This window comes from Enoplosus armatus, chromosome 16, assembly GCF_043641665.1.
Source record: "Enoplosus armatus isolate fEnoArm2 chromosome 16, fEnoArm2.hap1, whole genome shotgun sequence".
NCBI lineage: Eukaryota > Metazoa > Chordata > Actinopteri > Centrarchiformes > Enoplosidae > Enoplosus > Enoplosus armatus.
In genome coordinates this window covers 15,590,652-15,605,233 of record NC_092195.1, presented here as the reverse complement: position 1 = coordinate 15,605,233, position 14,582 = coordinate 15,590,652, and the positions used below count along the sequence as shown (strand labels likewise).

At 38.7% G+C, this 14,582-nt stretch overlaps 1 protein-coding gene across 1 annotated transcript; it reads right to left on the bottom strand.

The window, feature by feature from the left end:
- Positions 1-40: 40 nt before the first annotated feature.
- On the bottom strand, positions 41-14,057 carry slc44a4 (solute carrier family 44 member 4). The gene is made up of 23 exons (XM_070921264.1): positions 14,006-14,057; positions 9,678-9,726; positions 9,461-9,534; positions 7,669-7,747; positions 7,426-7,525; positions 7,206-7,337; positions 7,011-7,071; positions 6,609-6,729; positions 6,471-6,476; positions 5,998-6,081; positions 5,557-5,669; positions 5,008-5,130; positions 4,100-4,199; positions 3,776-3,868; positions 3,517-3,619; positions 2,925-3,184; positions 2,443-2,537; positions 2,012-2,115; positions 1,716-1,789; positions 1,474-1,544; positions 1,167-1,261; positions 960-1,044; positions 41-664 (listed from the first exon to the last, which is right to left on the bottom strand). The coding sequence occupies exons 1-23, from the start codon at positions 14,055-14,057 to the stop codon at positions 546-548; spliced, it is 2,193 nt and encodes a 730-aa protein (XP_070777365.1). The 3' UTR covers positions 41-545.
- Positions 14,058-14,582: the final 525 nt, after the last annotated feature.

The window sequence follows — 14,582 nt, the reverse complement described above, 5'->3', positions numbered from 1 at the left end:
TTCTTTTTTTTACAAATACTATCTAAAAATTTGATGCGTTTTTTCCATCACATCTTAGGAAGGAACTCTATAAAAGATGTTCAGCAAATAGAAAAAGCCTAAATCTTAGTGGAACTAAAAGAAATTTAACTGGATTAAGTGACGGATGATAAATCAGTTTGAAATGTCCGCAGCAGAAATATTGTCTAGCGTTAACTTATGACCAGAAACAAATATTGTTTAATAGAATAAATATTTTGAGCCAAATTAAAAAATATATATTAACAAATTAACAAAAAGTAGAAACAATGTAGGATACCCTGAATGTCACATTACCTGCATTCATGCGTGTCCTTTCACATGTACTGTCATTAATACTACATTACTACATTCACACACACAATAAAAAAAATATATTAAAAAGTGCAAAATCAGCAAATTAGTTTTAGTAAACGTATTTGGGAGAAGATGGAGTGTTAAAAGTTTAAAAAGATGTAAATAAACAGATCCTGAAAGTCTGTGACAGTGTTTGTGTGGTTTCATGAACTCAAGAGGTAAAATGATCTTCAGTCCTTCCCTTTACCCTTTTTTGGTGCTTTGTTGGATTTGTTGAGGATCTTCATGAGGTTTTTGGACATAAAGTACGGCTTCTGTAGAGATCCATCATTACGCTCCAAGTCCTCCACTGTGAGAGTGAAAAGTGATGTGATGAAACAGACCATGTGTGCTTGTTTCTGCGTGTATTGTAGTATTATTCAATTCAAAATAAAATAGATAAAATGCCGTTAACTATTTCAGTATATTTGCATGTTCCACAAATCTTCCCCACAAAAATACAGATCTCCTGTGTTGGCAGCATCCATGCAAACAGGTGCTTTTTGCTCATATGGGGAGAATATGTAGTTATTATTTTACTCAGTATTCCTGTGTCAATGTCCCGGCTTTTATAAACACTCAGTAAACTGTAAACATCTACTCACAGAAGCAGAGGAAGAGTGTGTCAACACACATGTTGTACACACTGAAGAATCCATGAGCTATGAGGTAGCTACCAAACACCACCGTCTACAGAAACACAGAAGAAACGAGGCAAAACAAGATTTAGAATAAACTTCAACTAGTCTGATGTACCTGAAAGACTACTATCAAAAACAGAGACAGATCAGTTTTTACATTTTCTTACTTACAATAATTGGCATCCAGTAGTAGTTGAGGGTTTCAGAGCGGAAGGTGTTGCCTGGCAGTAATATTCGTCCAGAGAAGAAAAAGAAGGACAATACGCCTGGAAAAAGATTGAGATCTCAGCGTCTACTGATGCTTTCATGTGAATTGATGTGTACACAGGCAGCCAAAAAAATCAGTTAATGCAGGTTTAAAGATACTGAATATCATATACTGTATAGTTACAGCATATACAGTTAACATGTCCTGAAACCTAAAACACTGCTTTGACACATTTTTCTGCATTTTCCTGATGCATGGTGTCACCCTCACCTACTCCTGCGACCACCAGGAGCTTCCCAAAGAACAACAGCAGGTCTGTCACTTTATCGAGCACCACGACTCTGAGGGAGACACACAGTCAGAGTCAGAGAAACTTGACACTACTCACTGAGTCTCTCAAACACATGCAAATATATTCATGTTATGGGCAGGCCAGACAACATGTTGCCAGCCAGCATTGAAAACACGGACTAAAACCCCTTTAGAATAAGAAACATGACTTCAGCACAAACCTGATTACATTTCTCATGAGCAGCTTGAAAGCATTTTTGGCTGAGACGCAGAAGTTTTTCCCATAAATGGCAATCTGTCGAGAAAGCAAAATCAACTTTTTTTTTTAAAAGAAAAAATGAGATGGTCAGCGTAATAAAATAATATCCTATGTATTATATTAAAATCACTTCAATCAAAGCATGTTTTTCTCCTTTTGGTAGCACTTTATCCAATTTACAATGAGAGCTACACAAACGTTTATTATTACTACAACAACAATAGTACAAACTTAGGAACAATAATATGCTGTGCTCACCATAATGTAAGCGTTCCTGTTGAGGAACTTGATGAACTTCTCCAGACACCAGAGGCAGCACTTCATGCAGCACAATATGAAACGAGCACATGAATTCTGCGCATCTGAGGACAAAAAGTATAGTGAGTGTATTGTTTATTTGACACCATTAAACTTCTAACACTGTCTCTTTTCTGAAGACATGTGTCCACATGTACACAGCCGGTACAGCTTTAGTATTCATTTACCCACTGAGACACTGAGACCCATAAAGTAACACTTCATCCTTCCTGGTATTCATATATTATACCTTTAAGACAAAAGCTTTCACTGAATGAAGACTTCTGATGTCCGGTTTACACTAAAGCTCAAAAATAAAACCAAGCAGATAAAAAAGGTTCAGTATCCTTTATGGTAATGCAGACAGTGTAATGAGGGTACGTCAACCTTACCTCTTGTTTTGTGGTCAATGTACTCCAGAATGATCCTCACTATCTGCACCAGGGTCAGGATCAAAGCACCAAATGCCAACGAGCCCACATGGTACCTGAAATGTAAAAAAAATGATAATGTCTCACTGGTTATTTGTGTGTCCAACTATCTAAATCTATTCAACAGTAGCAAGTGAATCCCAAAGCGTTATCATTGTACAAGTCAAATGAAAAATGTCTACCAGAGTCAATGTGGCTGGTAAAACACCTTAGCAGCTACAGTTTGTATTGTTTAGAAGCTGAAATCTGCTTTAAACTGTTACGTGTAGGTCTAATGTGCCCTCTAGGAGCCAGAGAGGGAACTGCATTCAGCCAGTATGTCCTGTGATTTACGGTTTATCCTGAGGGACTGCAGGCATTCTGTATCTTGGACACTTTTGACAGGGATGGATCATTTATTGTTGCAGGAATTTAAATGATGCGACAGCAGCTTATTAACCTACCTGAGTGAGCGTATAAAGCTAGCACACAGGGGGAACATGGGGATATCGTCTGGTTTGGTGAAGGCCCAGTAGTAGGAGGCAAAGGCCCCCGCCAGGGTACACTGCCCCAAGGCGATGACGAAGTTGACACACCAGAGAAAAGCCACCACGTTGTAGATCTGCAGGTTGAAGAGGTTCCTCTGGAAGAGACCCTCGTCGTTGTATTTGATAAAGATGCAGCTGGCTGAGGGGCAGCCTGGGTAATCTGATGAGGTGAAGTTCTGAGAGGAGGAGACGGAAGAATGAATGAGAGGACGGAGAACAAGACAGTGAAAAGGAAGAGGGGGGGTGAAGAGTGTCAACAGTAGGACTTTTTATCCCACTCATCATATCAGCCATTGTCTTTGGTGATTGAACATGTTGTATTTGCCTTTCCGAGATGGTTAATTCAGTTTTACAGGGGAAATATTTTCATATTACTAAATTACAGTTGTGTCCTGGTGATTTAACAGCTGACAGCCAAATTCCTTCTCATGGCTAATTCAATCAAATGGAAAAATGTGAGAAGGTTTTCACTGTAGGTCACAATTTTTATCACATTCTGCCCACTCACCTGAGGGTCACAGTCCACAGAGCCACTGATACTCTTACAGTCGCTCATAGTGGAGTTGAGAGCCACCACTCTGTAGATTGGGTTTCCTGAAGTGGCCAAATATCTGCATGCATCAGTTTAAGAGAAGATCTGATACTCTAGACTGTAGAAGTGGTTGTAGAGAAGAGACACAGTGTCTGTACCTGGATATTTTACACAGTGCTATTAACGGCCTGCATACAAACATATACACACACGCATACTTAAAATAAAAGGATACAAAGCAGTGGCACCCCAATAAGCAACACAGACCAGCAGGAGGACAAAGGTGATCAGAGGGTACAGCAGAGAGGACATCATGTGACTGATTGCCCTGTGGAATATCAACAAACACATTATGAGGCCATATGGCCTCTTCACAGTAAGATACAAACCAATTTGCAGGCACTCTGATTGCACTCAAATTGGGTTTCATAAAAAACGCCCTCAAAATTATTATTATTAGTTCTTATACAGGATTCTAATAAATGTTCCCTTTAAGATTAGATACGTAATAAGACCCGTGGACAGTGTCACTCCCCATGACATCATGATCATGACTCACTTGCTGGACTCCTGGATCAGGGCGATGGCGATGAGGATTCTGGTCCGCAAGAAGATGATGGTCAGGAGAATAATCGCCTCCGCCACAGATATGATTATTACTGAGAGGGGAGGAGAGGAGGAGACAAGTGTGACAAGAAGGGAAAAAGCCTCTGGAGGCTCTTAATGCATCCCCCTCTGTCATATATAACCACTACACACCATATATTCTCTCACACACACACACACACACACCCCTGGGTCAATGCACTCTCGCACATGCGCTCTTCCCATGTAAACCGACAAACGCACACTACTGCATACACCAATAACTACTATACTCACTTATTATGCTTTACTATGGGAATCTTCTAGATACAGCATCTGTATTCTACTTCATTTACTTTTTCTCTCTGTGTATTTTTGTTCATCATTTGTCTGTGCAAGTTTTAAAAAGAAGGAAAATGCTGCTACCTGAACTCAAACAGAGAAATATCCAATATGAGCTACATAAACAGCTGCAAGCTACAAGCCACAACCCTTTAAATCTGGGTCATCTTTTATCAGAATAATTTTACAATGTCATGAATCAAGAGGTGTTGTAAACATGACGTGTGTATACCAACAATGGTTTTATGGCATTTATTTTGCAAATGGATCTATTAACACATTTTATAACACTCATTTCCTCTGTGCAGGTATTTGCCCTGAGTTAAAGCTGCTTGGTTGAAACATTGCAAATACAGTCTGACTTTATCTGACCTAATTAAGTTTTTGATGTGCACACAAGTATCTCTGCAAAATGCTAATAAGCCACCGGGCAAAGTTAAAAGATAAAAATGTATCCCTGCACTGTGAGAAATATTTGATGAGGGTGAAATAGTGCATGGTCAAGTCAAATAAGACAGTAAGCATTTTAATCAGACTCACAGAAAGCCAGCCAGGTCTCTTGGACTTGCAGGTAAACGTTGAAGTTGGTGGTGAAACCAATGTCAGAGATGGTGGCAGAGGCTTGCTTGTAGTTATCATACTCCCAGTAGCAGTGCCATATACCTGCAAGAGACACACTCCAACAGCTCACAGGCTACCAGGAACACATAATCTTGTCATAGCAAATAAACGGCACCTGTTGACTTTGTTCGTGTTCAGAAATAATACACAAAACTATAACTTTTAACACTTTCTCATTTAAGAGGAAACAGATCTGAATCTGCTTAATTCTGTACCTGTTTTCTTACAGCACAGGTACAGAATTAAATTGTGGTGGCATGAGAGTTGCATTCAAAACCTAACTTCTAATGAGGAAACTTATTTATCCAGTTTAATAATTGCACCTGCAGCCTTTTTGTTCCACATGCGCACCTGAATTTCCAAACAGAGAGGAATGGAAGAAAGAGCACATATATTCTGCAACTCTGTTTAGATTCTACAAATGGAAAACAATGTTTGCCTTAAAAACAACTCAAGATGAGAGTTTACCATATGCCCCTGCACCCAGGACTCCTATGATGAGCACCCACACCATGACTGGAGCAGTGAACCTCAACAGCAACAGGAACAGCATACTGACCACCATGGCTATTAGCAGACCACTGAGAGGGGAGAGAGGTGGGCAGGAGGGGGGTGAAACAGTTTATGAAGAGATGAAAGTTTCACAAAAGGATAAAGAGGTTTATAAGACATCAAAAAGGAAGCATAAAGTATTAAGACATTGTAAGACATGAGATATATAAAATGTTCAAGTAGACATATGTTCTCATACAGATTCTGAATAATTCATCTATGTTTATTTGATATAGCAAAGAGTTCAGACATCAAACAACTGAGATGTGATTATATTCTCAATTTACTCTCAAGAGTAATTTCTATCTGTATATCTGCCAATAGGTGGCAGTGTGTGTGTTCTTCAAGGGAACTCACAGGAGGATCCACGGCCATGACGACGCAAAATCCTCAAAGATTCGGACGCCGATCTCTCGGGCATTGAAGCCGTTCACAATGTCCCTAATGAAGACAAAAGAAAGGACAAGCTGTGTTGGTGACAGCTCTCCTTTCAAACAGTAAACAGTGAGAAGCAAACGGGTCGGGTAAAACAAATACAGTGAAGAAACAAGGAAAAACTAACACATATGTTTATAAAACAAACAAACAAAGAGAACAGCCTCAATACATTTATGGAAAGCCCGTTGGACGTTACTAAAAGTAATGTAATACACCTCTGATAAGACAGAAATAAAGCAAGACGGGCTAAAAAGACGGAGATAATAGGGTTTTGAAAACTACACATGTATGCTCCAACTCTGCAAGCCCCAAGAGAGCGTTAACAGCAACAAGAGCAACTACAACAAGCTGCTACACTGCGGGTCGACACAAGAACTCACGAGGCCACCGACCCTGTGCTGGTGATGAGGAGGAGAAAGAAACAGGGTTATTGAAGTGTCGGTGTGTCTTCATATGTGCAGTTATCTGAAGAGCAGAGTCATTTTGTTTTTACTCAACACATGATGAGTCAGGAATCCACTGTGTCTTACCCAGTGCCATTCTTGATTATGCTGACTGTGTCATTGACTGAGGAGGGTAAGCCTGGAATATCAGCAAAGTATGAAGGGATCCTCCCCAGGGCTCCGATGTCGGGCAAACATCTCCCCAGCACTATCAGTAGAGAAATCACATAATCACATCAAATCAGCTTGAAATGGATTCAATTATAATTTATGACGAGAATTTACTTTGCATCACAAGCCATCATCCATTGAATATACCTAGAAATAAACAAAAGGTAGCAGTGTAGTTCCTGTTCAGTGGCAGTTAAGTCCACACCAATATTAAACAAGCAGCTGCATGAAACTCATCAGCTTTCAGTACAGTGTCATGTAGCGTCAGACCAAAATTAATATGAGTACAATATAGAAAATGGGAGTGTTTCTACTCACCAGAGATCGAGGGCATGTAGAAGAAAGGACACAGCTCCTTGTCCACAATTTCTTTAACAGTCTGAAAAAAAGTAGATCATGAATGGACTTTTGCAGATTAAAACCATGTGAAGATGGAAAGATATCCAAATGTCGCAAGGGGACAAAAAAAGGGAGACACAAAAAGTTTATACATGGCAACAAAATGGGACATACCAGCTCAGTATTTGCCAGGTCTATGGAAGGCACACAGAAACTTTGATTGAAAACGCTTGCTGGCTTTACGTTTGGAAAATACGACTGTATTTGCACAGCCCCGAACTGAGTGGGACATTTTTCCACACACACCTATAGGTGGTGAAAAGAGAGGATTATTTTTGGGACACTGGGAAAGTACAGTAAATAGTGCAGTATCACTAGGAGCAGCCTTCTCTACCTGTGTGGTTGGACACTGAAAACCATTAAGAGCAGTTGCCATTATGTTAACGGATGTGGCACATTTGAGAATGTCAAAGTAGAAGACGTTGGGTCGGCCTCTGAGAGAGGGAAGACAGAAAGCAAGAGTTACTTTGATTTTGTATCAGTCAGATGCTATAATATAATATATATATATATATATATATATATAATATAATAATAATAATAATAACATGAAAAGACGAGAGAGAGATTAAATTACTCATTTGGTCCAATGCCACAGAACCATCCAGTTGAGTTTCTTGAATAAAGAACATGTCGAGGATCTCCGTAGAGCCAAGCTGACAGAAAAGAAAAACACAAAACACAAAACAGAGATAAGAAGAAAAGGATAATGGCAGTTAGTGACGCTCCATTATGTCCATTTATAATTGGCACTGACTAATGCATGAGAGCATGTTTCAACTTCTACAAAAACTGCACTTTTATTGTGTTTGGGTGTGATGTGAAAAAGACACTCTGCTGATTTAGTGATTGAGGCGGGAGATATGGGTGTGATTCAGGTGTTACCACCATCAGATTCTGTGAGCTGATTAGTACATTTTAGCTGTGTTACCACTGGAAATAATTTTATCATACTTTATCAACATGTTAACCAAAGATTTTAAACAGTCTAATATTCAAATAGGGTCCCAAATTTCGCGTTTTGTTAACACCTGTTTAAATAAAGTATGGTTATTAACTATGATAAAAACATTTGCAGTGGCAGTTAAGCTAAAATGTCCTATACAGGTCACAGAATTTGGTGTAATCTTTGGTGTACACCACAAGAGGGCACAACAGTCTGACAGGAGCCACTTTCAAGCCTCTCATGTTCCTGTGGCGTTTGGTTTGAATGCAGTTATTGTTAGTTGTTGCTGACATGATTGTAATGTAATGTATTGTACTACTAACGCATTGTACACACAGGCTAGAGGCGGTAAATTCCTTGACTATTTTGACTATTACCACTGTTTCTCATGTACAATGTATTTAGGAGAATATTTTGATAATGTGACAACAATATACAACAATCCTTGGCCAAACAACGCTTTTGAACTGCCCCCAATGAAGGAAATAGCTGACCATTTGGGACACACTCAGCTGCTGACACACATGAGGTGACTGTATTACCTATCAGGTTGCTTTGTTGACTCTAGATAAGAGAGAGGACCTGAGTGTTGGAATGAGTTTGATCACACAGCAATAAAGAGTCACTGACTGGAAACATCTACATCACATGAGCTGTTTGTACTTTAACACAATAATAATAATAACAATAATGCAAAATGAATTAGTATATGGATTAAGAATTGCAACAGATGAATACAGAGAAAGAGAGGAGATAAAGGTGAGCTGTTACATTAAAGGAAAAGTTTTAAATTTGGGGGAAATTACAGAAGAAGATTAATACCGCTCTCATATCTGTCCGTGAAATAGGAAGCTGGAACCAGCAGCCGATTAGCTTAGCTTAACAATAAAGACTAGAAACAGGGGGAACAGCTAGCCTGCCTTTGTCCAAAGGTAACAAAAATCCAACTACCGGCATCACTAAAGCTCACTGATTAACACGTCATATCTCAGTCTTGTTGTCGTCCAGGAAGTCCCAGCCCAAGAAATAGTATGGCACATAACCCCCATTAAAACCACAAATTGTCGTGTTTACACTTCAGTTTTTGTATGCATTAATCAAACAAGATATAATGTGTTAAATAGTGAGCTTTAGAGGTGCGGATTGCTGGATTTTGTTACCTTAAGAGAGAGGCAGACTGCAGCTGTCTGCCCCTGTTCCCAGTTTCTGTACTAAGCTAGCACAAAAGCTTCATATTGAACAGATAGATACAAGAGTGGTAACAAAAAAAAACATCAAAACGAGTCACAGAGATATTCAGTGGAACAAACAGAGTGGACAAGAGGGACCCAGAGAGGAGATGGTGCGAAACAATGACTGATGATATCAGTGAGTATGCCGTGGATTCAAAAGGCCTGTGTTGGTGTTGTCAGGTTACTCTCACCTAAAATCCCAACTGCTATGTAGCCAAGGATGACTGCCATAAACAGGATACAGCAGATTATATCAGTGCACCCTCTGACGAAGAAAAAGAGAGGAAGCAACAGGTTTAAGTGAGCAGGCTGAGTTTTGCATTGAAATTTGCCTTGGGGCTGACAAATGTGATTCCATCAGTCAACAGAAACTCAGCAAACATCTCTCAGTCAATGAGACAGATTCACCTTTTCTTTATGGGTCCTTTGAATGTTGGGTCGAACTGAGCAGGGTCTCCTGGGAAAAGAAAAGTTCATCATGCAACATTAATCACCAACTTCCTTGTGTGGTTTCAGACACATTGTCAAGGACACATTGGCTTATCACTCGCTTTTGTAATGGCACTTACACCACCTCAAGGAAATGTACCGCTGATTAAATCTGTGTGTACTGTACAGGAAATATGGGAAAGGTGGTGTGCATAAAAAACTCTTTGGGGGAACTGCTTATTTTGTTCATGGGTGTTTCATGCACGAGTCTCCATGTGTCCTTTTCTTAGAGTTAATGAATGATGGTGCAAGTGAAAGAGGAAAAGGAATCCTTTTTTATGGGTTATGGGTTAGTTGCTCACAGGTGCAATAACACTATAACAGAAGTGACTGTATAACAGGAAAGAAACGTCTTGTTGTTGTTTCCTGGAACAGAGTGAAAGACAACCTGCAAGAACAAACAATGAAATCCAGTAGGTGTCGTTTATATAATCACACAACAAGCTGCTTTCCATAGTTACTTCAATGTACAGTGGACAGAGTAGAAAGAAAAGGATTTGAGCAGAGGGACGGCATTGACACAAGCAGCTTGGGGTTATTTGAATAAGATTTGAAATTTAAAAGGTTGGCTTACGGAGGAGGGAGAGTCACAGATGTTTAATCATTTTGAAAGGCTAAAATTGACAAACTGAAAACTTATTTGAGGAGATCCCAAATGAAAACATTCCTGTCATGAGAGTCAGAGTCAGATGGATTATCCTGTCAGGCAGGAAAAACACCACTGACTGCTTGGAGTACTTGATCATAAGAGGAATAGACACCTTTTGGCAGGTGTCAGGTTGAAAATACCACACATAAATACAAACTAACATTTTGTGCTCCAACACTAATTTACTTACTTACTAACAAATAGTGGCGGAAGGTTGTGACGAAGAGCCTGAACTGTCTAATGGATCCTCAGTACGACATGATGTAAAGCGTGCAGGTGATTTTATACATGTAAATACTAACATGCTGTGTTGATTTCACTGGTCCTCAGCAATGGACATTTTGCCAGGCAGCTCATCATTATCAGTTTTTCATAGCAGCTAGAACAAGATTATCCCCACTGGCTGTAATTTGAATAGGGGTGAATGGAGACTGTGAATCAACACTGCCTGCAGGCTGCTATGTCAGGACTTCTGAGTAGGATGCAAAGTGTTTGTATCTATTAATATGACTCTAAGACAAACAAAATACACAGAAACTAAACACACACATTCACAGAGGCTAAGAAAATATAAAGACTTTCCATGGAGCAGTGGAACAGTACAATCCTTCAAAGGAGGGAGAGAAATGTGAGAATAAAGTCTACATTCCCACATCTTAGATGAAAGGGGCTCTCTATGATACAGTAATATCTGATATGGATCATATGTAAATAACAAGTGTGTGAGTGTCAATGCCACACAAAGGAACATGAATTTGACAGACCAAACGTCAATGCCTCTGTGCTCATCAGCTGTTTCCTAAACCTTCATTTGTGGAATAGTCAGATGAATGATTCAGGCAGCAATATAAAATTTTCTCAACAAAGGAACCTGTTCGTCAGCCTCTTGTAATGCCACGAGTATCAGATTTCAGCTCTGCTAGGATATTGCTGCGTGTTTAGAGTAAATGGCAACATGAAAAATGGCTCACTGTGACTCTGTGTGACGCATATAAAGGATTTTTCAGTTTTTATGCACTCGTAAAAAGCTGACGGAAAGCTTTAAACCTTTAAACCTTGAACCCCAAACAGGCGAGCTGCAAGACATTTTTATAGCCTGGAGATGATGGGTGTGAGGGTCATCATTTGACCTTGGCTGAAGAGGAGTGACACAAATGAGAGAACTAATTTTACTTTTCTTTGCCCAAGTTGGGTAACACAATGAATCAAAACATTAATCATCATTTGGGGCAAGACATTAAGATATTTAACAAAGAAATCTTCACTTGACTGAAAGGATGTTTATTGTACAAACCTCACCCTTCTTTACTGTGAAAAGAGATGGCAACAAAGTTAATGGGTAAGCTGCAGTATATACAGGACTATCCCAAAGGAAAAGAAAGAAACAAAGAAAAGTGCAAAATATGAGGGGAAGGGGCATATTTGAGTGTGATTGATTTGATTGTTGATTGTTATGTGACTCCTGTATACCAGGTTTTAAAGGTTAAAAATGTCAATAGACATGACAGCAGCAGAAAGGATTTCTTATTGTTATAAATATTCAAAAAGAACATGGAGAGTAGGGGTGCAACTAACATTTACGTTCATTATTGAAATCAGTAAAAACAAATATTCATCCTTTAGCCAATAAAATGTCCAAAAAAAGTTATAATGGCGTCTTCAAATTGCTTGTTTTGTCCGATCAAAAGTCCAAAACCCAAACATGTTAATTTTACTTGCATATATGACAGAGAAAAGCATCAATTCCTCACATTTGAGAAGCTGGAACCAGCAAATATTTGGTTCATTTAAACTAATCGCTCACCAAATACTAATTCATCTTCTGTTGATCAACTAATCAATTGTTTCAGCTCTAATGGAGAGAGTTGTTGAACATAGATGTGTCTTCAATAATTAAATTGACGTCCACCAATTTAAATAATGTAAATGCACACCAGATGGCTAACATAAGATATGTACTTTTAATTCTTACTAATCCAACCTAATATCAACATTTTATCGATGGAATATTGTGTTGTGATGATGATATACACAACTTTTCAAAATTAAACCTACTGGTGGTTCTCTTGCTTTATACATTAGCTATATTAACTAGCTTGTGTTTTAAAATCAAACCTAATTATTTTCCCCCGTTGCCTCAAGCAGCTTTAACAAATTTTCTGGTCAATGATTTGCAGCAACAACAACTAGCAGGTCACTTATTTCCCAACACTGAGAGTCTACACATTCTTAAACAGACAAACATGAAATGTGTAACTGATCCCAACAAGAAGAAACCCAGACATACTGTACAACAACATGACCCAACAACAAGCAATTTGAGTTAGGGAGCTTTGTCATGTCCGACATTCAAAAGGATTTCTACTTCCTCATGAAGGACAGTACAACTGTAGAGAACTAGTAGGAAGCAGATTCTTAATTAGAAAACATGGTGATGAGTTTAATAGTTTACATACAAAGGCTGTTTTGAGAACAGAGGTTCAGTTGTTACAGTAATGCCATGGTCAAACAGCTTGTAGTCACCTCTTCTGTCGTCATCTTATTCTCTGGTGTTTTTATAAGTTATTTGAGGAGACATGAAATCCGAGTGGATATTTACCTCCAAGGAGGGTTTGTTTACTGTGGCCTTGCTAAACCTCCCAGACTGTCAATAGACGTGTGACTCTATGAATGCATCAAATACCACAAAGAGTAAACAGGGATGCAGGAAACATGGATCAGCTGAACACATGACAGAAGGCTAAAAATCAAAGAGTCACAAGCAGGTCTGAAATGTGACAATCAGCACAGAATTTATCTTTTTAAAACATTACATACTTTCGCGTCTTTTGTTTGCAAAATACAGAATAAAATGATAATTTCAATATAATACTGTACCAATACGAGGAAAGACAACTTGTCTGCCTGAAGAGGTAGCACAAGTCTTAGATAGTCTGTATGGCTGGCTGGCTGCCACCACCAAGCCCTTTTCAGCTTATAGTTATTTAACCACAACAAAACAACATTACACTTTACAATATGGCTGTAATAAGGTGCTGAGTTGACAGTGTGGTTAATTCAAAGGAGTGGTTCCTGACCTTTCTGACTTAAAATGAAGCAATGTGTACTTATAACCCCTCATCAAATGTTATGACATTAGTTTGGAAATTAATTATGAGCATTTAAATCAAAAAGTGATTTTTCCTTCTCAGATCTTATTTGAAGGAAGAAGTGAAAGTATCCAATATTTTACATGAACAAGAACTCTTATTTGAGTCTTAAACTGTAACGTTATCTACAGTAGCTGATTTTAAATATAAGAAGACACACATCTCATGTAAACACCATGGATTTAAATAGGCTGACGATTACCTATGTTAGTTAATATGACCTAACTAACGTTAACCTATCAAAAGAATACGTTAATCATGAAAAATGACTTGGTAAAATCAATATTACAAACTTTACTTGCAACTCAAAATTTGGGAAGAACACGCCCACAATTAAATATGACGTTAGATTTGCCAAAAGGTGCCAGTTTGTTAGTTAACATTATCTAGCTTAGAGATATTTAGATTTTAACAGTGAACCTCTGAGGTAACGGGCGATGTCCACTCACCGTACTCTGAGTCCGGATTTGTCTCCTGTTTTGTCTCCTGTTTTTTACCCATTTTTCGCCGCAACGTCCACCTTTTCCTCCCAAACTTCTAAAACACAACTTCCTTTTCTTAAAGTAATCTTAAAACTTTACAAACAGGCAGCTAAAATGGCGTTTAAAACGGGCTCCACCGGGTCTGAGCGGACAACTAAGTTCGACAATCTTTTTCTTCGTGGCAGCCGTAACTAGGCAGTGACGACACGAGCGCACCTGCTGAGGGATGCGCACCTGCGCGTTCTATCAAAGATTGTTTGTGAGAGGAGGAATCACTCCAAACCATCCCAACTGGGCTAATCCTGTACTTGCACCTCACAAAGACGGAGCAGCAGGTTAAGGGTTATATCATGATTGTCTGTTTTTACCAGTGGTGGAGGAAGTATTCAGATCTTTTACTTAAGTAAAAGTACTAATACCATACAGTAAAAATACTCTGTTACAAGTAAGCATTGAAAATATTACTTAAGTAAATGTATGTATAGTTAAGTATAATTAGAAAAATGTACTTAAAATATTAAAAGTAAAAGTGCTCAATGCAGGA